At 37.0% G+C, this 22,548-nt stretch overlaps 1 protein-coding gene across 3 annotated transcripts in view; it reads left to right on the plus strand.

The window, feature by feature from the left end:
* Positions 1-232: 232 nt before the first annotated feature.
* The window catches only part of ten1 (TEN1 subunit of CST complex), a 30,621-nt gene continuing 8,305 nt past the window's right edge, over positions 233-22,548 (plus strand). For 2 of the 3 annotated variants that reach the window (XM_026213984.1, XM_026213985.1), the window contains exon 1: positions 233-640. In XM_026213984.1, coding sequence (XP_026069769.1) covers positions 613-640 — 28 coding nt within the window. In that variant the 5' untranslated portion in view covers positions 233-612. Of the gene's footprint in view, positions 641-16,926; positions 17,085-17,249; positions 17,461-22,548 lie in introns of those variants that run through there. The other variant, XM_026213983.1, reaches the window with a different exon arrangement.

Genomic DNA, 22,548 nt, shown 5'->3' on the forward strand with positions numbered 1-22,548 from the left:
AGCGTTAACAAATGGGTTTTCAGGGAACACGTGATACAAGTTTACAGTTACACTTTCTCCAATGGTAGAGTAGCGGCGGTGGTCGGTATCTCCCAAAAAATAAGGCAAAATAGTAATTATTCCGGATTGTAATAATAATAATAATAATAATAATAATAATAATAATAATAATAATAATAATAATAATAATAATAAACTTTTTTAAGATGCATACTAAACGGGTGTATTACGTGCTTTTTGACTTTGAATTTACTGTTGAAAAAATAATGGTAAACGCAAAATATATAAACACAAAGCAAATAAAAGTAAATAATAAATAAAAATAATTATGAGTAAATAAAACATGAACAAATAAATAAATGAAAATACTGATGCTTGGTCAGTTTATTAAATGTATGTGGAAGTTCGACAGAGCACGCATACCTCTTTCCTGGTGACACGTCACGTCACTCTATGGCATGGCGCTGTTGTCTTAATGTGCTGCGTGTCAAAATACTATCAATTTCTAACGACCCAAGCCTCTAAATACACAGTTAAATTTAATATATGAAATGCTGCCTTCTCCAGCCGTGTTTCACTTCCTCTGGGAGATCAGTACAGACCTGGTGAAAGATGGTGCTTCAGTGCGAACGTATGGCAGGTAAAGTTAGGTCCGCTTGTTAAAGCTGTCTGAGATGTTTAAGTGCAGTTTTTTTTACATTTAAGTTGATTTAACCGCACTATATCTTTAATTTAAATGTCAAATTTAGTCAGAGAAGTGCTGCCAACATCCGTATTTATTACTAATAGAAAGTAGCTTTGATCCTAGTGTGTAGTAGGCTAAATTTTGAGAAACCTTTTTTAATGTTCATGTAAATACTTTCTTTCATGTTCATTATATCAAAAAGACTGTTTATAAGACATGTTTGTATGTTGTATTTTTGTTTCAGTGCCAGTATACATAGAGGTGCATCAAAAAAAGTGAATATCTAAAAAAAAATAAAAGTTCTTTATTATTTGTAATAAAAAAAAAGCAGATTCATTTCACACGAACTGAAATATTTCAGTTTTTTTGTTTTAATTCTGATGGTTATGACTTACAGCTTAGGAAAATAAAAAAAAAATAAAAATCTCAAAAAATTAGAAGTGGTTTCTGGTAATTCTGGGAAGTGGTTTTAGCACTGTGGGCAGGTGCTGAAGTTCTGCTGCAAAATGAAATCAGCATTTCCATAAAGCTTAAAATGCTCAAAAAACTCCTGATAGATTGCTGCATTGACTTTGGACTTGATAAAACAAAATGGAGCAACACCAGCAGACATTTTGTTAAATGTGAGCCAAAATCATCACAATTAAACGAAGCAAAGACTTAAACTACTTCAGTCTGTGTGTATTGAATTTATATAATACACAAGTTTCACAGTTTGAGTTCAGTTACTGAAATAAATTAACTTTTCCACAAATTATAATTTGATGCAACTGTATGCATTAGCAGGGCTTGTATTTCATATCGTTTCAATCAAAACAGGTGAGGGAAACTACTTGAGTGAAAGTACAGATACTGCTGGTCAAATATTACTCCATTACAAGTGACGTTTGTAAAGACAAGATTTTTACCTAAGTAAAAGTACTTGCATTTAAAAGTACTTAAGTACCAAAAGTAAATTTCCTTTATTGAATGTCAATGCACTGTTTTCTTATTGTTGTATGTAATACTTGCAATACCTTATGCATCCGAAACAACTTACAATACATTATACCTACTAAATACAATGACTGGCTTACATCATATCTTTGTAATAAAGAGCTTTTAGAGTGTTACAAACCAACAGAAATTAAACGAGTTAAATTAACATCCCTACCCACCCCCACAAAATCAGCTCTGGCAGTTGTGTGCACACATTTACATGTAGCCATTCATCCACATTTGAGCCAGGTGGACTGTAAAATGGCTGTTAATGCAGACTGTTAAGAAAAAATAAGAAAGCAAAAAAAGCAAAACCGCAGGATTTATTTGACATTTAAACTTAAATGTCTTACACAGAATGGTCTGTGCAATGCTGCTTCAAGTCACACACCTACTGTATTGTGTTTTGTTAGGAGATGCAAAACAGTTCCCTATTAAAGGGTTGGTTCACCCAAAAATGAATATTATATCATTAATAACTCACCCTCATGTCGTTCCAAGCCAGTAAGACCTCCATTTATCTTCGGAACGCAGCTTAAGATATTTTAGATTTAGTCCGAGAGCTCTCAGTCCCTCCATTGAAACTGTGTGTTCCATAAACTGTCCATGTCCAGAAAGGTAAGAAAAACATCATCAATGTAGTCCATGTGACATCAGAGGGTCAGTTAGAATATTTTGAAGCATCGAAAATACATTTTGGTCCAAAAATAGCAAAAACTATGACTTTATTCAGCATTGTCTTCTGTTCCATGTCTGTTGTGAGAGAGTTCAAAACAAAGCACTTTGTCCTATCATGCGAACGAATCATTCGATGTATTCGGGTCTTTTTGAACCAGTTCACCAAATCGAACTGAATCATTTTAAATGGTTAATGTCTCCAATACGCATTAATCCACAAATGACTTAAGCTGTAAACTTTTTAATGTGGCTAACACTCCCTCTGAGTTCAAACAAACCAATATCCTGGAGTAATTCATTTACTCAAACAGTACACTGACTGAACTACTGTGAAGAGAGAACTGAAGATGAACACCGAGCCGAGCCAGATAATGACTAGTTCACGAGTCAAGAACTGTTTCTGTCAGACGTGTCCGATTCGAGAATCAATGAACTGATGATACTGCGCATGTGTGATTCAGCGTGAAACAGACCGACACACAGAGCATCTGAACTGAACTGATTCTTTTGGTGATTGATTCTGAACTGATTCTGTGCTAATGTTATGAGCGCGGGTAAATCGAAGGCTTGTATGAAGGGCAATCATCGCCAATTACGCATTACATTGAGCGGAAAAGAACCGGTGAACCGGTTTCTTCAACCAGTTTATTGAATCAAATTGTGACTCGTGAACGAGTCATTATCTGGCTCGGCTCGGTGTTCATCTTCAGTTCTCTCTTCACAGCAGTTTAGTCAGTGTACTGTTTGAGTAAATGAATTACTTCGGGATATTGGTTTGTTTGAACTCAGAGGGAGTGTCAGCCACATTAAAAAAGTGAACAGCTTAAGTCATTTGTGGATTAATGCCTATTGGATACGCGAACCGTTTAAAATGATTCAGTTCGATTTGGTCAAGTCACCTTTATTTATATAGCGCTTAAAACAAAATATATTGCGTCAAAGCAACTGAACAACATTCATTAGTAAAACAGTGTGTCAATAATGCAAAATGATAGTTAAAGGCAGTTCATCATTGAATTCAGTGATGTCATATCTGTTCAGTTTAAATAGTGTGCATTTATTTGCAATCAAGTCAACGATATCGCTGTAGATGAGGTGACCCCAACTAAGCAAGCGAGAAGCGACAGCGTCATGGAACCGAAACTCCATTGGTGACAGAATGGAGAAAAAAAACCTTGGGAGAAACCAGGCTCAGTTGGGGGACCAGTTATCCTCTGACCAGACGAAACCAGCAGTTCAATTCCAGGCTGCAGCAAAGTCAGATTGTGCAGAAGAGTCATCTGTTTCCTGTGATCTTGTCCTGGTGGTCATCTGAGACAAGGTCTTTACAGGGGATCTGTATCTGGGGCTCTAGTTGACCTGGTCTCCGCTGTCTTTCAGGGCTGTAGAGGTCCTTTCTAGGTGCTGGTCCACCATCTGGTCTGGATACGTACTGGATCAGGGTGACTGCAGTGACCCTCTGATCTGGATACAGACTGGATCTGGTGGCTGACCTCGGAATAAGAGAGAAACAGACTAAAATTAGCGTAGATGCCATTCTTCTAATGATGAAGCAAGTACATCAGGTGTTATGGGAAGTGTTCCCGGTTCCGGTTTACCTAATTAATGCAGCCTAAAAATCCTTTAACGGGTTTAGATATCAAAAGCATATTAGTATGTTATGTGTAAGCCAGGTTAAAGAGATGGGTCTTTAATCTAGATTTAAACTGCAAGAGTGTGTCTGCCACCCGAACAATGTTAGGTAGGTTATTCCAGAGTTTAGGCGCTAAATAGGAAAAGGATCTGCCGCCTGCAGTTGATTTTGATATTCTATGTATTATAAAAATTGCCTGAGTTTTGAGAACATAGCGGACGTAGAGGATTATAATGTAAAAGGAGCTCATTCAAATACTGAGGTGTTAAACCATTCAGGGCTTTATAAGTAATAAGCAATATTTTAAAATCTATATAATGTTTGATAGGGAGCCAGTGCAGTGTTGACAGGACCGGGCTAATATGGTCATACTTCCTGGTTCTAGTAAGAACTCTTGCTGCTGCATTTTGGACTTCGCTGTAGTTTTACTAAGCGTGCAGAACAACCACCCAATAAGGCATTACAATAATCTAACCTTGAGGTCATAAATGCATGGATTAACATTCTTCATTTAGATATATTTTGAGATGGGAAAATGCAGTTTTATCAAACATCAAATAGCACACCTAGTTTCCTAATAGATGACGAAGAATTGACAGAGCAGCCATCAAGTCTTAGACAGTGTTCTAGGTTATTACATGCAGAGATTTTAGGTCCTATAATTAACACCTGTTTTTTTTTTTTCAGAATTTAGCAGTAAGAAATTACTCGTCATCCAGTTTTTTATATCGACTATGCATTCCATTAGTTTTTCAAATTGGTGTGTTTCACGAGGCCACGAAGAAATATAGAACTGAGTATCATCAGCATAACAGTGAAAGCTAACACCATGTTTCCTGATGATATCTTCCAAGGGTAACATATAAAGCATGAAGAGTAGCGGCCCTATTACTGAGCCTTGAGGTACTCCATACTGCACTTGTGATCAATATGATACATCTTCATTCACTGCTATGAACTGATGGCGGTCATATAAGTACGTTTTAAACCATGCTAATGCACTTCCATTAATGCAAACAAAGTGTTCAAGTCTATGGAAAAGAATGTTGTGGTCAATTGTGTCAAACGCAACACTAAGATCCAATAAAACTAATAGATACAACCACGATCAGATGATAAGAGCAGGTCATTTGTAACTCTAAGGAGAGAAGTCTCAGTACTATGATACGGTCTAAATCCTGACTGGAAATCCTTACATATACCATTTTTCTCTAAGAAGGAATATAATTGTGAGGATACCACCTTTTCTAGTATCTTGCAAAGAAAAGGGAGATTCGAGATTGGTCTATAATTAACTAGTTCTTTGGGGTCAAGTTGTGGTTTTTTGATGAGAGGCTTAATAACAGCCAGTTTGAAGGTTTTAGGGACATATCCTAATGACAATGAGGAATTAATAATAGTCAGAAGAGGATCTATGACTTCTGGAAGCACCTCTTTTTGGAGCTTAGATGGTATAGGGTCTAACATAGAGTTACATGTTGTTAGTCTAGATGATTTAACAAGATTATACAATTCTTCCTCTCCTATAGAAGAGAATGAGTGGATCCTCAGGGGGTCTATAGTGCACAACTATACTCTCACAACAGACACGGAAGAGAAGACAATGCTGAATAAAGTCGTAGTTTTTTCTATTTTTAGACCAAAATGTATTTTCGATGCTTCAAAATATTCTAACTGACCCTCTGATGTCACATGGACTATTTTGATGATGTTTTTCTTACCTTTCTGGACATGGACAGTATACCGTACACACAGTTTCAATGGAGGGACTGAGAGCTCTCTGACTAAATATAAAATATCTTAAACTGTGTTCTGAAGATAAATGTCTTACTGGTTTGGAACGACATGAGGGTGAGTTATTAATGACATAATTTTCATTTTTGGGTGAATTAACCCTTTAAAGGTTCAGTTCGAAGACGTCAGCATGAGATGGTCGCTTGGGGTGACACATGCGAGCCGATGCTCATAGAGGGTTAAGTATGCAGTTCTCTCCTTCCGAGTGGACAGGAGAAATGTACCTCCCCATCTTACATTTTAGGTTTTGTGTCAGTTGAGCGCCACCTTTGGCTCACTCTCACTGACATTAATGAAAAGGACTGAATCTTTCTTTTGGACGCCCCCATTTCTCATGAAAGCATGATAGCCAAGGCCTCTCATTCTCAGGCTCCTAATAGCAGTTCCTGAGTCCTTTGCTCATCTTCGGAGGCCAAACCTTCCTTTAGACGAACCGCACAAGCATATTCGCCTCTCTCTCGTTGTGGCCTCCCGGCTCAGATCTTAACTGTCCCACCTCATACTGTGCCTAAGGTGTTTTTTTAGTTGAGTCCTTATGACGAGCTCTCCCTCAGATACTCTGCACATTTCAGTCTTCAGAGTCGAGGAAAAGTCCAAGAGTAATGCAAGCATGGCCCATTTATGTCGGCCTTCAAAGCCCCCGCACTTGGGTTGGTGGGCCGGCCCGACAGGACATTTGAACATCTTGCGGTTATTGAATTCCCGGCTACTGCTTTGGGGCCATATGCCGGAAAATCGGAGGAATAGTTCAAAGGTAGAATGACTAAAGCCCCTAGCAGACTATTGGGCCACGTGGAGAGGCTTGCCCGATGTCTCGCAGTAGATACTACGCACCGTTCGACACGGTTACAGCATTCAGTTTTCGAAAAGGGACACCTCCTTTTAGCAGGGTTCTTCTTACGATGGTACGTCCTGGGGAGGCCTCGATTTTAAGTCAAGAGATTGTGTCACCTCTAGAGAAAGGGGCTATAGAGGAAATATTCCCCACCCAGATGGAGTCAGGACTTTACAGCCGGTATTTTGTTGTGTCTCAAAAAGTTAGTGGTTTACGTCCATCCATCAAGGATATCCAGTCTGTGGAGTCTAGACAGAGGAGCGCCGTGGCTGGCACAAATCGTTTGTAGATGCTAGCTGTCTTTCTGGCTCTCAAACACTTTTCACTTCAGCTGAGGGGTTTCCACATGTTAGTCAGGATGGACAACATGATGGTGGTTTTGTACCTCAGTCGTCAAGGAGGTTTGTCCTTCTTTGGGCTCAGACAAAATTTCTGTCGATTAGAGCAGTCCATATCCCAAGTCGCCTGAACTCCGGAACAGACTTGCTATCGAGACCGAGCCTCTAGGATCGAGAATGGAGATCGCACCCCCAAATGGTGGATCTCATTTGGTGGAGGTTCGGCCGAACGGAAGTGGACTTGTTTGCTTCAAGCATGACTACACACTGCCGACTCTGATTTTCCCTGTCTCCCCGTCACATATAGGTACAGGTGTATAGCCTCTAGGTAATAGGTATATATATTAGTGGTGGGTATAGATAATTTTTTAAATCTAGATTAATCACACTGTGATCTTGAAATTAATCTAGATTAAAATGGCTCATTAGAATTGCCGTAGCCTGGGTCAGCGGGGCCCCAGTGAAGGTTGTACCAGTTAGTGGTGTCACGATACCAAAATTATTGTTTCGATACCAATACCTAGTCAAGAATTGCGATTTCGATACTTTTCCTGAAAAGGGTAAATACACTCAAATATCATTGCTGGGCTTTATTTTAAAACCAGGACAACATTTAACATTCACACAATAAATTTAGCAGCATTAGAAACATAAGAGTAATACATTTATCTTGATTATGAACTTTGAATAAAAATATGAAAAGCGATTATATTAAACGTTTCTTAAGTGAGAAGATTAACTGTCAAAAGATAATCAATTTAAGAAATGGCATTCAAATAAAAATAAAAATAAATTAGCAGCAATATCTCAGATATTGTAACTTATTCTGTCAGTTGTGCAACCTTTTCTTTCAGAGTAGAAAACTCAGCCAGTGAGCTTTAATGAGCGTCATCTTTAGTGAGCGTCATCTTTTTTTCATCATGCGCAGCTCGTGAACAGCTCTGTGAACGGTTTCATCCTGTCAAAGAGTTACTCAAGATGTGACGGAGGATTTGTTGAATGTAGTGATTGAACCCATAAGCCCTTCACTGAACGAGATCGAGAGATCTTCTCATTCGTGAATAAGTTGAATGAACGGATACACCTCGTTCGTGAATTAAATGAATGAGTATACAGGGTCAGTGAGCCAAGCATTTTTTTTTTTTTTTTATTGAACCACACAACAACAAAATACATACTCTAGCAGAGGAACAAAAAACAATACAAATGTTTACAATTACAATAAGGGGCATATTTAGAAAAAAAGAACCAAACCCAGCCACATATACATGTCACAAATAAACAAAAAAAAAAAATAAATAAAATAACAAGGGAGCTATAAATTAACCTGTACAACAACCTTCAGAAACAAAGGAGCAGTACAACACTCAAAACAGTAAAAATTCTGTTATGTCACAAAGTATTTTTTTGGCTGACTTGTACATTTTAATTTTATGGAGAGATGAAAAAAAAAGTTTGAAATCATTGATGAAACAATTAAATGACGGCTTAGAATTTTTCCATTTACTACAGTGAATATGATATATACACAGAAGAATGATCACATTAATTAAGTCCGATACGGACAGATCCAAATTATCCACAAAATACAGAATATCAACAGTATCAAGCAAGGGAACACCATCTATTTTTAGAGACAACCAATCCTTAAATTAAATGTAAAAGGGGAAGAGGAACGGCTTTACAGATTTTGTCAAATTCTTTTGTTGTACAAGCCACGTCGTATTTCTCTTTGAAACTCTCAAAACTAAGGAAATTACAACTGTGATCAAGGATATCAGTCACAAATAAAACGCCCTTCTCAAACCAATTCCTCTTAAATAATGATTTTTTATTTATTAAAATGACCCTATTATTCCAGAGTGTGGATCTATGGGGAGTAAAATTATGTGTAAATATCTTTTTCCAAAAATTAAGGATTTGTTTATGGAAATTAGACAATCTAAGAGGGATTTTATTAACTTCAAAATCACACCTTAAAAGAAATTCCAGGCCACCTAACTTATGGAACAACCTTCTGGGAATGTAGAACCACATTGAATTTGGTAGAGAAAGAAACTCTTTAATCCACTTAATCCTAAACACACCTACTAGTGCCTCAAAGTCAATGGCCTTAATTCCACCTTCATTATAATCTCTGACTAGTTGAGATCTCTTAATATAGTGGGTTTTATTTCTCCACAAAAAATGGAATAAAACAGAGTTGGCTTTACTAATATTGCTGGAGGAGACATAAAGAAAGTGACAAGGATAAGATAATTTGGATATACCTTCAGCTTTAGACAGAAGAACTGTTAAACTGTTAAATCTCTGGTTAACCAATGACTTAAAGACTTCTCCGTAACAATGATTCGATTGGCAATATTTACATCTTGTCTTCTAATTGGGTTTTTAGATATTGTGATTCCTAAATATTTTACTTCTTGAACAACTTTAATATTACTAATGGTAGAATCCACACTTGTATGAACTGGAAGTAATTCACATTTATTTAAATTAAGAGTTAAGCCAGAAGCTTTAGAGAAAGTTTGAATGATATTAATTGTTTTTTCAACCATAGATTTGTCTTTTAAAAAAATAGATTTATCATCAGCAAATTGGCTTAACCTAAACTCTTTATCAAATATAATAATACCTTGTAAATCATGTGAATTATTAATTAGTAATGTTAATAACGGAGTAGTCAAAATGAAAAGTTTTGGAGAAATGGGACAACCTTGTCTTATTCCTCTTGACACTATAAAACTAGAAGTCATACCAGAATTTTAACGAGACATAGCTGACTAATATCAGTGTAAAACATTTTGATAATGCTACAAAATTTCTTACCAAAACCAAGAAAACGTAAAGATTCTAAAAGGAAGGGATGTTCAATAGTGTCACAGTGAGCCAAGCATGTAAATCTCGATCAGCAATCAGCAGATACAAAGCGCAGTTACAGTATAGGGGCTGTGCAGATACGCTCATATTTAGCATACAGAACATAACTCCACGTTTAATCCCCAATTAATATGAATATTATATATGAACTGTGACCAAACAAATCGCTGTAGTGCAGAAATAGACACTTTTGCTGCGTGCATGAGGAAAAAAAACACACAGTCGTCCATAGGGAGGCACTGGAAGCGTGCGTTGCACATACCAACATGAAATACGTCTCTTACAAATCTAGAACGCAGTCATTCTTTGAAGTATCGATACTAATAAATTTAGGAATCGTGACGTTTTTAATTTCCGAGAATCGCGATACTTTTGAAGTATCGGTGCACCGTGCAACACTAGTACCAGTGGGCCCTGTTTGAAATTGTTTAATTTGTATTTTGGTTTATTTTTATTTATTTGTGCTATTTACACAATGTTTAAGTTTTTTTCAAGTTTGTAGGTGTCAAGGTACAGAAACCAAATAATTAAATGTAAAATAGCACTGGATATTCTTCAATGTAAACAGACACCTTGAACATTTCTCACATTATTAGTTTTGCTATATATATCAAAAATTATATCTGGTGTCTGAATAATTTTTGGTTTAACTGTTAAAACTACAAAGTAATTCAGTCAAGAGCAGTGAGTGATTTTCATTTTCTTGGATTAACATTTCAGCAGCCAGTAGCTAAATTAGGCATGGTCACTTTAAGAGACGATGAATGCATCCAATATAATACACATCCCATTTTCTTCCTCAACTGTTTACTTTCACTGAAGAAATAACTGACAGTTTTTTTGAGCATAATTTCCAAGGTGAATATTTTGACATATTTTGTATGTATTTGTCGGCACAAGAGCAAAAATAAGCAAATTTGATGTTCAAGTGTTTTGAGACTCCTTTCTCTGCGTGAGCCCTGAACACCAGAACACCGCGAGTACTGAATTGGGCTCTTTCACATCTTTTTGTTTGTTCAAACTGCGATTTGTATTTGTTCGTTCTGGAGCAGCAGGGACTTTATTTCTAATTCCATCTGTTTGATAAGTAATTGTTTTAAATAACCCGTTTTAAATTAAAAGTGATCACGATCCAGTGGAAAGAGATCATAACATTAGCACAGAATCAGTTCAGAATCAATCACCAAAAGAATCAGTTCGGTTCAGACACGCTCTGTGTCAATCTGCTTCGCGCTGAATCACGCATGCGCAGTATCATCAGCTCGGACGCGTCCGACAGAAACGGTTCTCAGTTCAGTGTACTGGTGGTCCGAAAAAGGATGCAACCGGTTCTTGACTCGAGAACGAGAAACGCTCCAGCAGTGTGCATGTAAGTTCGTTATCTGGCTCTGCTGCACAAATTTTCCCCCGGCCATATATATATATATATATATATATAGGGGAGACCGGGTATGGTTGTAACACTTTTTTCTTCAGCGCCTAAAATTACCTTTTTTTGTGGGCTAAATGTCTAACTAGGCAAAGTACCCACATGTTTATACTACAAATGGCAACAATTTAAATTTATTCAACTATATCACAGACTTTGTGAGATGATGACAAATACAAGGTGGTCCTTTGTTACAGTAGTGGGGTAGGTTGTAACACATACTGGGGTAAGTTGTAACAGGTAGACAAAATATACAAAAACTAAGGGTACTCCAAGTGATATGCCACAACAACAGTATTATTTTAAATGAATGGCTGCAACAATAACACAGGTGACACAGTTATTACAGGTACAATGACACAGGTATTACAAGGAGAGGGTGACTTATGAGGACACAACCCATGTCCCCATTTTTCAAAACGCTTATAAATAATACAGAATGAGTTTTTTTGAGAAAGTAAAAATGCACAAAGTTTCCTATGAGGGTTAGGGTTAGGTGTAGGGTTGGTGAATGGCGATAGAATATACAGTTTCTACATTATAAAAACCATTACACCTATGGGATGTCCCCACTTTTCACAAAAACAAACGTGTGTGTGTGTGTGTGTGTGTGTGTGTACATACATATATATATATATATATATATATATATATATATATATATATATATATATATATATATATATATATATATATATATATATATGTATGGGAGACCGGGGATGGTTGTAACACGGGGAGAGTTGTAACACTACCAATTCCATGAATCAGGGACAAGATAGGAGTCATGTGACAATTTCAGTTTCATCAGGCTTCCTTTATATTCCCACATGGAGGTTTTCTAGTCTGTGTTGCTATCTCTCCTGAAGTTACAGCAAAAAATCTAACTCTCGTACGCGCCCTGTCAGGCGTCACTCACCGATCAAATAAGGCTTTGACAGATGCCAAAAAATAAGATCAATGCAGAAAAACCCCTGGATTGGTTATATAACGCTGGACAGAATGTTGATCCGGCCATCGCGTATATTTAGCGCACGTAAGGTAAACGTTTTGTAAACATTTTTTAGAGAAATAAAAACAGGTCGACGAATCGATGCGAATCGATACGTATTTTTTGCGTCGACATCATCGATGACCTCGACGCGTTGTCCCAGCCCTAATGTGGAGGCTTTTTGCATCTTGGTGTAGACAATGCTCTCTAGATCCAGGTTACTGACCCATCAGTTCAGTACTGGAATTACTTCAAAGTCAGGTTACCCCCGCCACTATTAATGTGTATGTAGTGGCAGTATCTGCGGAACATGCACTTTTGGGAGGTGTTTTTTAGTCTTCCGTTTTATGCAGGGTTTAAGGTGGCTTAGGCCTTTCTGCCCAGCACGAGTTGCTTCTTGGGACTTATCGATTGTCTTGGGTGGCCTGACAGACCATCCTTTTGAGCCATTGGAATCTGTGTCAGAGAATCTGTTGACTCTCAAGATGGTTCTTTTGGTGGCTTTATCCTCCCTTAAGAGAGTAGGGGATCTGCAGGCTCTCTCTATCAGTCCTTTGCCCCAGGGCTAGTTAAAGTCTTTTTGTGACCTAGGCCTGATACCAGCAGGTGGTCTTAGAGGCCTTCTCCCCTGCTAATGCAGGGTCAGATAGCCCATATAGTCTCTGCCCAGTAAGGACTCTCACTAGGGGTACGTGCTCAGTCTACAGGAGTAGTGGCTTCTTCTCAGGCCTTCTTTAAAGGGTCCTAGTTGGAAGATGTTTTTGCAGCAGCAGGATAGTCCTCTCCTAGCAACTTTATCAATTTCTACAGTTTGGAAGTGAGATCGGCTCCTGGCTCCCGGGTCTTATCCGCTTGAGCAGATGCTTTACTCTGTCTTCCAGCTATCTAAAGGTACACCAGGCGTTATGGTATATAGCTTTCTTAAAGCAATGATGTCATCGCACCATTGAAATTAACCTATGAGAGGGATTGAGATGCTGCAATGTGGGCCATTCCGTACATTCAATAGCACTTCCTTTGTAAAGAAATGGAAATCTGATTAAATGGGGCGCAGCACGCTGCTCACCTACGTGCGTGTCGGGGCAGTGCTAAACGCTATTTGGTCAATGAATTGGTTATGATGGTGTAAGGGCTTCAGACATTCGTCACACCGAATTTGTTCCCAAATCGATGACATCACAGTAACTCATTCCCAATTCAGGGAACCAAGGTTAAATATGTAAGTGAGATGTTCCTGTGATTTATGGGTTATATTTTTGTTTACACATTTTTGCAAAATCAGACAATATTGTGTAATATATACCACAATATTAACTTTTTCTTATTGAATTGTTGTAAATAACGTTTACATTTACACATTTAGCAGGTGTTTTTATCCAAAGCGACTCGAGAGTGCATTCAGGCCATACATTTTATTTTATTTAACCAGGATGTGAGTTTCTTGGGAATCCTTTGCACTGCTAACTCTACCACTGAGCCACAGGAACACAAGAACTATCACATGTTCAACTGGTCAGTGTTTAAAAAATGCTGTGAAATCACTTAAAACAATAGTTCACCCAAAAATGGACCATTGACACTCTTAATTGAGCTTGTTGATAGTAGTGTCAATGGTTCATTTGAGAAATAGGTGGCGGTAATGCACTTATAAGTCTGCGATCCGCCATAAAGCAAGAAGACGACGCGCCTGGTGCTGAAAATGTGCACAGGAGGACGCGCTCAGGAGAGTTCTAATAGTTTGAACATTGCATGAATCAGAGGGAACAAATTATATAAATACTGTTCGGTTTGTTCAGTTTGTATTTTTTTATTGTATGTTTAAGTCATGATTCCAATCAACCTATACTATAAGAGTGATAGACTGCAACAGAGTTAAAAATCTTGGTTTGTGTTCTGCTGAAGAAAGGCTGCTTTAAAAAAGTTCACATTTCAGAGAAGAAACAAATCACCCACTGACTTTCAAAGCTGCTACATAGTAACAGCGGAGGTCACAGCCAGCTAGATGATTAGCTAGACCAGGGGTTTTCAACCTGTGAGGTTGTGGGGTACTAGTGGGGCACTTCAGCATTCAAGCAGCAACCACACACTAAATATACTAGCCGAGTCTTCTTTCTGTTTATGAACATGACAAAACCACACAAAGACAAATAACCAGTGTAAAACTGACATTTCCTACAAAATCCAACTGACAACTCAAATTGTAAATCATTTTAGAGTGCAACAGTGCCTGCCCACTTTTTTACTGGCCTTGGTTCCAGAAGTGTTTTTAAAAAAATGTTCATAGAGATTTAATAAGTCTAGTTAAAGCATAATAATCCATGAACCAAACCAGCTACGAGGTGAATCACAACATTACAAACTTTTATTTGAAGTAAAAAAGTATTTTCAATTTGTACCAAAAGACAAATGTGCAAGACTGTGTACTTAACAACCTTAATAAGGATTTAATTAATAATTATCCAGATTGTATTTAATAATTATGTTATTGTTTATATGTATGCTATAAACATTGAATATAGTGTTCCTGTAGCTCAGTGGTAGAGCATTAGCTTGTGCAAAAGGTTGTGGGTTCAATTCCCAGGGAACACACATACTGGTAAAAATGCAAAGCCTGAATGCACTTTATGTTGCTTTGGATAGAAGCTAAACAGGGCTGTCACTTTTGTGAAAAAATCATTTTCGATTTTTAAGACATCAGTGTTCATTGAATCGATTGTAAAATCATTTTCAATGTCTAAAAAAAAGACGCTAAAAAAAGAGAGCGCTGGAAACGCACAAGTCAGCAATATTTCTTATTGGCATGAAGTTTTGTGCAGAATAACAAACAGCAACAGGAGTGCGACATTAATTAGTAACAATTAATATATATGCAGAGGGGACTGCTGCCATAACAAAAGAAAAACATCACTGCAGGCTTCAACCCGGCTGCATTTATGATTTAGGCAATTCAAAAATCTCCAGGATTATTTTAAATAATGATTCAATACATTTCAAACAACTGTTCAAAAAATGAAACTTTAAATGTATATGTCCAGCTGTTGAGAAGACGCGCTCCGACCGCACTGATCGATGTCCCAGGGACACTCTGGTACAGCTGCGCAAGGTGGGGGTATTACCGGTCGCTGTCAGCTTGCAATGGTCCTTTTCATAACCCAGAATCTCCTGTAACTAAATGCGCGAATGAGGCGAAAAGCGCGTCTTTACATTGCCTTAACATTAAAATCATTCGTGCCAGACGCTCTATTCGCGTTTGATGTGAACGCAGCATAAGAGGTCGCTTTCGACTTCACTGGGTCTTATAGGCGCATAAAATTGCTGGTATTTTCTGTCTAGCTTTTTCAAGGCATACTGCACTTTCGGAATTCTTGATTTTCTTTTTCTGCTTGTTTTTGAGTTTTACATCTATATTTTTTTAGTGTTTAATTATTTTTAAATTGATAGTGTACATATTTGGTTAAAATTGATTCCCTATTTTCATTTTCGAAACTTTTTTTGGTTTGTCCGATCGATTGTGCAATCGATTTTCGAACTAAAAGTGACAGCCCTACTGCTAAATGCATGAATGTAAATATATAACTGATTATTGTGCTGATGTTAGTAAACTAATGTGTGTTAAATAATGTTTTTAGTCTTTCCTTCCTGTGATCGGCAGTACAGCACAGACAAAGCTTCCTACTGTATGTTTACATTGAATTAAATGCCAGTTTTGGACAACCTTGTTATAGCCCATTTTAAGTTTAATATACCATTAGCTGTTTCACGATTCCTGTTATTCCATGCCCAAATTTAATAACCCAGATGAAAAAGAAATATATTCAATTGTGTTTTTTCAGACACTGTTACTATATTTGAATTACGCTATACTAGACAGCCAGCTGTTCAGCCTCCCTTCTGTATGCAGACTTGCAGCCATCCTGAATGAGGCTGATAACTTTAGTGTTGTCTGCAAACTTCAAAAACTTGACAGAAAGATCTTTTGCAATGCAGTTGTTGGTATACAGGGGAAAAGGCAGTGGGGAGAGAATACATCACTGGGGGGCAGATGTTGGATGTGAATTTTCCCAGTCTCATGCCTGTCTGTCAGAAGGTTGGTGATCCACTTACCGATAGAGCTAGGGAAAGAGGCTGGGTTACTTTGGTCTTTTGTCTTAGACACTTTTGTTTTATAGTAATTTTCTAACTTCTAATATTGACAGACAATGCATAAGAGGATGCTTAATTATTCTGGTTATATTCCCACTTAATTGTGTGTTATCAAATTAAGGTGGCTGAATCAAGTTCTGTTTTAGACTTTTACTTTTCCTAGTAGTAGAAAGAAATTGCTTTCATGGTTTCCTGATTCCCCTTGTTATTCTTGATATTCCTCTTGTTCCTTTGTTACCAGTTTTCATTGTCAAGTCCTTTCTGTTTGTTTTTGTAATGTAGGTGAGCTTGGTTCTGGTTCCTTGTTTCTTTGTTTTGTGTACTTTTATTCCTTTTGGTATTATATTAAACCAGTGCATTTGGATTAAACTCTTCCTTGTTCCTGAACCTTTTTTTTTTTTTTTTTTTTTTTTTTTATACAATTTCCTAGTAAATAGCAATTAATGGTCTTAATTATTTGACTTTTTAATTATCATTTATGTATTTCTTGCAGCTAAAAAAAAAAACAAAAACAAATGTAGCTTGTTTATCTTTCTATCTAGACTTATAAGTTACGAGCCAGAAGGATCCAAAGCCATTCTAAGTGGTCAGCCATCTTCTGCACAGTGCCATTTGTCTGTACAAACAACACTTGTTGAACCATTCCACCCCACACTCGGAGCTCAGTATTTTGTTCTTGGTGAAATTGAAAAGACTGATGGTGAGTTTATGTTATACAGTAATATGAATAAACTGTAGTTGCCGCCTACTGTAAGTCTAAATCTAGAAGTATTTTGATTCTGTTTGTATTCAGAATATGTGTTTTTATCTGTTGTTTTTTTTATGTTTGTTTTTTAACTAGAATTTCCTCTTGCTCTTCTTCCAGGATTAAGTGGAGCTATTCTACATGCTCGTGCTTTGAGTAATATTGATGGTGTAGACCTAATACTAATGCAAAAGGCCATTATGGAACAGAGATGTTTCTTTAAGGAGAGAATGAGCCCTCGTGTGTAAAAAAATAAAAAAATAAATAAAAACTGTGAAATGTGATTGTGACAAATATTTTTACAATACAGAATAGTTTTTGTACAATTTGAGATTATATGACTTTGTGTCAACTTCTCAAAAGTAATGTTTATTAACAGCAAGGAGATGTGAATCATCACATAATATAGATATTTTTAATACAATAAGTGAAAAAAAAAAAATCTACTTTTAAATGTTTGAAATTAAATACATGTATGTAAAATATGAAGTGTTTGTAGCAGAGGTGAATAGATTTTCAGTTATATTGTGTTGCTGTATTCTGAATAGTATTTGTTCCAAACTTTGGACACGTTCACACAGCAGCAAAAAAAAAAGTTATCAGTCCTGTATTTAAGTCCTTAATATGGTTTCGTTCACACACAATACAGTTATTTTCAGGCATGATGACCGCATTCTTTAACTGAGCTCACACCAGTACATTTTTAGAACTCACAACTGCATTCTTGGAAAACCCGCGCTGTGTGAAGTGAACAGGACAGGACAGGACAGCTAGTTGTCTGTTACGTCATACAGTGAGAGAGAGCCACTGATGTTTTCATGTGTGGTTTCAGTAATTTATAGTGACAGAAATGAACTGTGTGTCAGTTGAAAGTTTGAAAGTTCAGTTGTGTTATGTGTGCGACTCAAATACTCCTCTCTCCACCCAAATACAGGGTTTCAGGGTCTTAAAAAAATTACCTCTTCAGGTTTTGTTTATTTAAAAGAATAATAATAAATAGGGCCGGGACTTTAACGCGTTAATTGAGATTAATTAATTACACAAAAAATAACGCGTTAACTAAGATGAATTAATTACAGAAAAAAAATTCCCGCATTTTTAATAACGTATTTTTGCACCGCGGAACGTTTCTCACTGGATGAGTTTCGGCGGACCGATTATACTGGAGCACCAACTAGCGTTCGCATATCACCGCAGCACACATCGAGCCTCAAGTGTCACCTCAACGCAAAACATATAGCAGCTAGCGTGGACTTTACACTTTATGTTGAACTATGTATTATTTTGTTGGTGCAACTGGCAGTTTATGTTAAACTCTTTATTGTTTTGGCCAAGGTTATTGAGAGTTGGACTTAGTATGTTATGGTATGTTCTAATAGTCAGTGTTTCCAATGTTCTGAATGTAATTGACAGTATTGTGTTTTACTTAAAAACACTTTACAGAAGCTTCCAGCACCTATAAGCTTCCTGAATTTCGGATAGCGTGTTTCATTTTGTTTCATATTGTCTCGCCACCATGCTAGTGGATCTGCCGTAGAGTCAATTGGTTGATCTTGGAGATAGCGGGTTAACTCCGTTTCAGCGCGCGCTCTGATCGGTAAAGGGGCAGAGATTTCAGACCTCCGTTTATTAAGGAGATCTGTCACAAAACTCATCATCCGCGCCAAAGTTTTTTGAGCAAATTTCAAAGCCGCACCTGTCCGCCATCCGCTGATTGTTTTGCGGTCTATGCTTTGCTGATGCGAGCCGCAAAAAAAAAAAAAAAAGCCATTGTCTGTTCTGGAAAGGATGCAGCAAAAATATTTAATGCTAGAGTATGAGGCATGGGCCTACGCTGAGTTTCATTTACGATGAGATGCGCTCTAGTTCACAGTGCAGTGCAAGTGAACGCGGCGCGCTGGTGCTTCCATGTCACGGTTATCATTGTCTGCTATATTTGCTTTTTATTTATTAAAATACATGCAATTGGTTGATGAAACATCTATTAAAATTAAGATAAAATTTGTTCAAAACGAAATTCGTTTTTAAGAAAGGTTTTCTACAAAGCAAAATTTAATGAAGTGGTAAATATCATGTCTGACGATTTACAAAACTTCATTAAGTGGTAAAAACCATGTCTCCCGATATATTGTGCATCTGATGATCCTATCTAAAAAATGAAAATAATTTTTGATAAAAAATGTTTGTAAAAAATATTTTAGTGACACGGTTTTGGCGGTTATAAAGTTCTAATGACGGTGTTCAACTATAACTGCCGGTCTCACGGTTATATACTAACCGTCACACCCCTACTTCCATTATAATGACATTTTTTGATTGCAAAGCCATGACAGCATATAATCATGCATTCTTGATTGTTTGTGTTTTTCCCTTTTGAGAAGAGGTAAAATTTGTTATTTTAAACAGTTGATCACTAGATGGGACCATTAACCCTTTAGATAGGCCTATGCAAAAAAAGGATTAGTTTCTGGCTTGTATATGGAGTATAATAGCAAATTATAGTGTTTGTGTGTGTGTGAGATTCTTGATTGTTGGTGGTTTTCCCTGTTGGGAATAGGTAACATTTGTTATTTTTACAGTTGATCACTAGGTGGGACCATTAACCCTTTAGATAGGCCGGTGCAAAAAAAGCTTAGTTTCTGACTTGTATATGAAGCTATACTATAACTATAACAGCATATTATATTGTGTGTGTATGTGAGAAAGAGAGGGAGAGTGTGTGTGAGAGAGACTTTTGTGCACTTAACCATGTATTTGAGAAAATCAAAATGTGCACCTCAGCTCTCAGAACTACATGGAGTAAACAAAAGTGTATTTATTCACCTGCTGCCTTTTAATGTTGGTGATAAGTATAGACTAAACAAAAGCAAAGTACATGGATTTAAAACTTGCATGCCATCGTGCTGGTCATTTAATGGTGAGAAGAGCAGCAAGCAACATGAGAAAGGGCTTGACTTGTACTGAAGTTTTAGAAATTATTATGCAGCTTAACCCCTCCAGTGAACTGCAGCTTATTTGAAGTTGGTATTGCATTTTGGTTCATAATACATTGTTCATAAATTTGATGCAAAGTAGATTTTTTTACAGGATTTTAAGGTTTTAAACTGCCTTTACCATCAAGAAAAGACAAGCATTTCACAAATAGACCATCCGTACTTTTCACCATCAAACTTCAATTTCAACTGCAATTTATTTGTATAGCACATTTATACACAACTTCGTTGGCCAAAGTGCTTCAGAGTGTAAAATAAAAACAAAGTAGACATACAAAATTAAAAATACAGATTTAAACAAGAACTAGTTAAAAAGCCAAGCTAAACAGATAAGTCTTCAGCTGAGACCTAAAGACCTCCATTGATGGAGCTTGTCGAATATAAAGATGGAGATTGTTCCACAGTTTGGGGCCTGCTACTGAGAAAGCACGATCACCTTTTGACTTCTTTTTGGACTGAGGAGTAACTAGCAACAGTTGATTTGACGATCGTAAAGACCTTACTGAAATGTAGGGCTCTATAAGATTGGAAATATATTTTGGAGACAAATTATGTAAAGCTTTAAAAACAACCAGTAAAATATTGAAATAAATCCTAAACTTGACTGGTAACCAGTGAAGAGAATGCAGCACCGGAGTGATGTGCTCTCTTTTTTTGGTGCCCGTCAGAAGTCTAGCTGCAGCATTCTGCACAAGCTGCAGACGTGACAGTTGTCGGTGGCTGATCCCTACATGGAGGGAGTTACAGTAGTCCAGTCGCAAAGAAATAAATGCATGAACAATGGTCTACAAATCTTTAAAACTAAGAAAAGGTTTAAGCTTAGCAATAATTTTAAGATGATAAAAACTACTTACAACTGAATTAATCTGTTTATCAAAGCTAAGCGATGAGTCTATAATGACCCCAAGATTTCTCACATTGTCATTCACAGTCATCTCCAAAGTTCAGTTCAGTTCAGTTTATTTATATAGCACATTTAAAAACAACCATGGTTGACCAAAGTGCTTAACAATGTCTAGAAAAGAAAACTAGAGAGTCACATACAAATAAAACAAATACAGTAAAAACATACCAATGTCACAGCTCAGCTTGATATAAAAGCCAAGGAATACAAGTGTGTCTTAAGAAATGACTTAAAAATTCCAACAGTCTGAGCAGTTCTTATGTGTACAGGTAAACTATTCCACAAATTAGGTGCCACCACTGAAAAAGCCCGGTCACCTTTATTTTTTAACTTAGTTCTTGGAACACTGAGGAGCACCTGACTGGATGACCTCAATGCTTTAACGGGGGCATGGACATGTAAAAGCTCTGATAAATACGCAGGCGCCAACCCATTTAAGATCTTAAAAACAAACAATAAAATCTTGAAATCAATCCTGAAGCGGACAGGAAGCCAGTGTAGTGAAGCTAGGACAGGGCTAATGTGCTCATACTTTTTAGTCCCAGTCAAAAGCCGAGCTGCTGCATTTTGGACTAACTGTAAGCGTTGAAGAGATGACTTATCCAGACCAACATATAAAGAGTTACAGTAGTCTAGTCTAGATGTTATAAAAGCATGAATTACACTTTCAAACTCCTTACGTGGCAGGTAGGGCTTGACTTTAGCTAACAGTCTTAGTTGAAAGAAACTGGCTTTTACAACAGAACTAATCTGTTTTTCAAATTTAAAAGCACTGTCAAAAATCACACCAAGATTCTTGGTAAATGGACGAACAAATAACCCTAAATTACCAAGTGCATCTACACAAGCACTTAAATCCCCAGGACGACCAAACACAACAATCTCAGTCTTATTTTCATTAAGACAAAGAAAGTTCTGATCCAACCATATTTTTAAATCTTTCAGGCAATTCAGTAATGAAAGAAACGAAGCTTTGTTATTAGTATTGACAGGCAAATAAATCTGTACATCATCTGCATAACAGTGAAAAGTGATATTGTGCTTTCTAAAAATATACCCCAAGGGCAGCATATACAAAGAAAACAACATAGGGCCCAATACTGACCCATGAGGGACGCCACAAAAAAGAGGGTGGGCAGATGATGAAAATTCACCAAGGTGAACAGAAAAACTTCTGTCTGTCAAATATGACTGAAACCATTTAAGGGCTATGCCCTTAATACCGACACAGTGTTCAAGTCTAGATAAAAGAATAGAATGATTGACCGTATCAAAAGCCGCAGTAAAATCCAAAAGGACTAAAACAGCAGAGTTACCAGAGTCCACAGTTAAAAGGAGCAAGTTAAAAAGGAGCAAGTTAAAAGGAGCAAGAATACTGACCACGCACTCTATAAAATGTGATGGCCCAAATATTATGATTTCAGATTTTCTTTCATTAAGCTGAAGAAAATTATCAGAGAGCCAAATTTTAATTTCATTCAGACACAGTAACAAAGACTGCAAAGACTGTTCATCTCCAACT

The sequence above is a fragment of the Carassius auratus genome, chromosome 31 (assembly GCF_003368295.1).
Source record: "Carassius auratus strain Wakin chromosome 31, ASM336829v1, whole genome shotgun sequence".
Classification (NCBI taxonomy): Eukaryota; Metazoa; Chordata; class Actinopteri; order Cypriniformes; family Cyprinidae; genus Carassius; species Carassius auratus.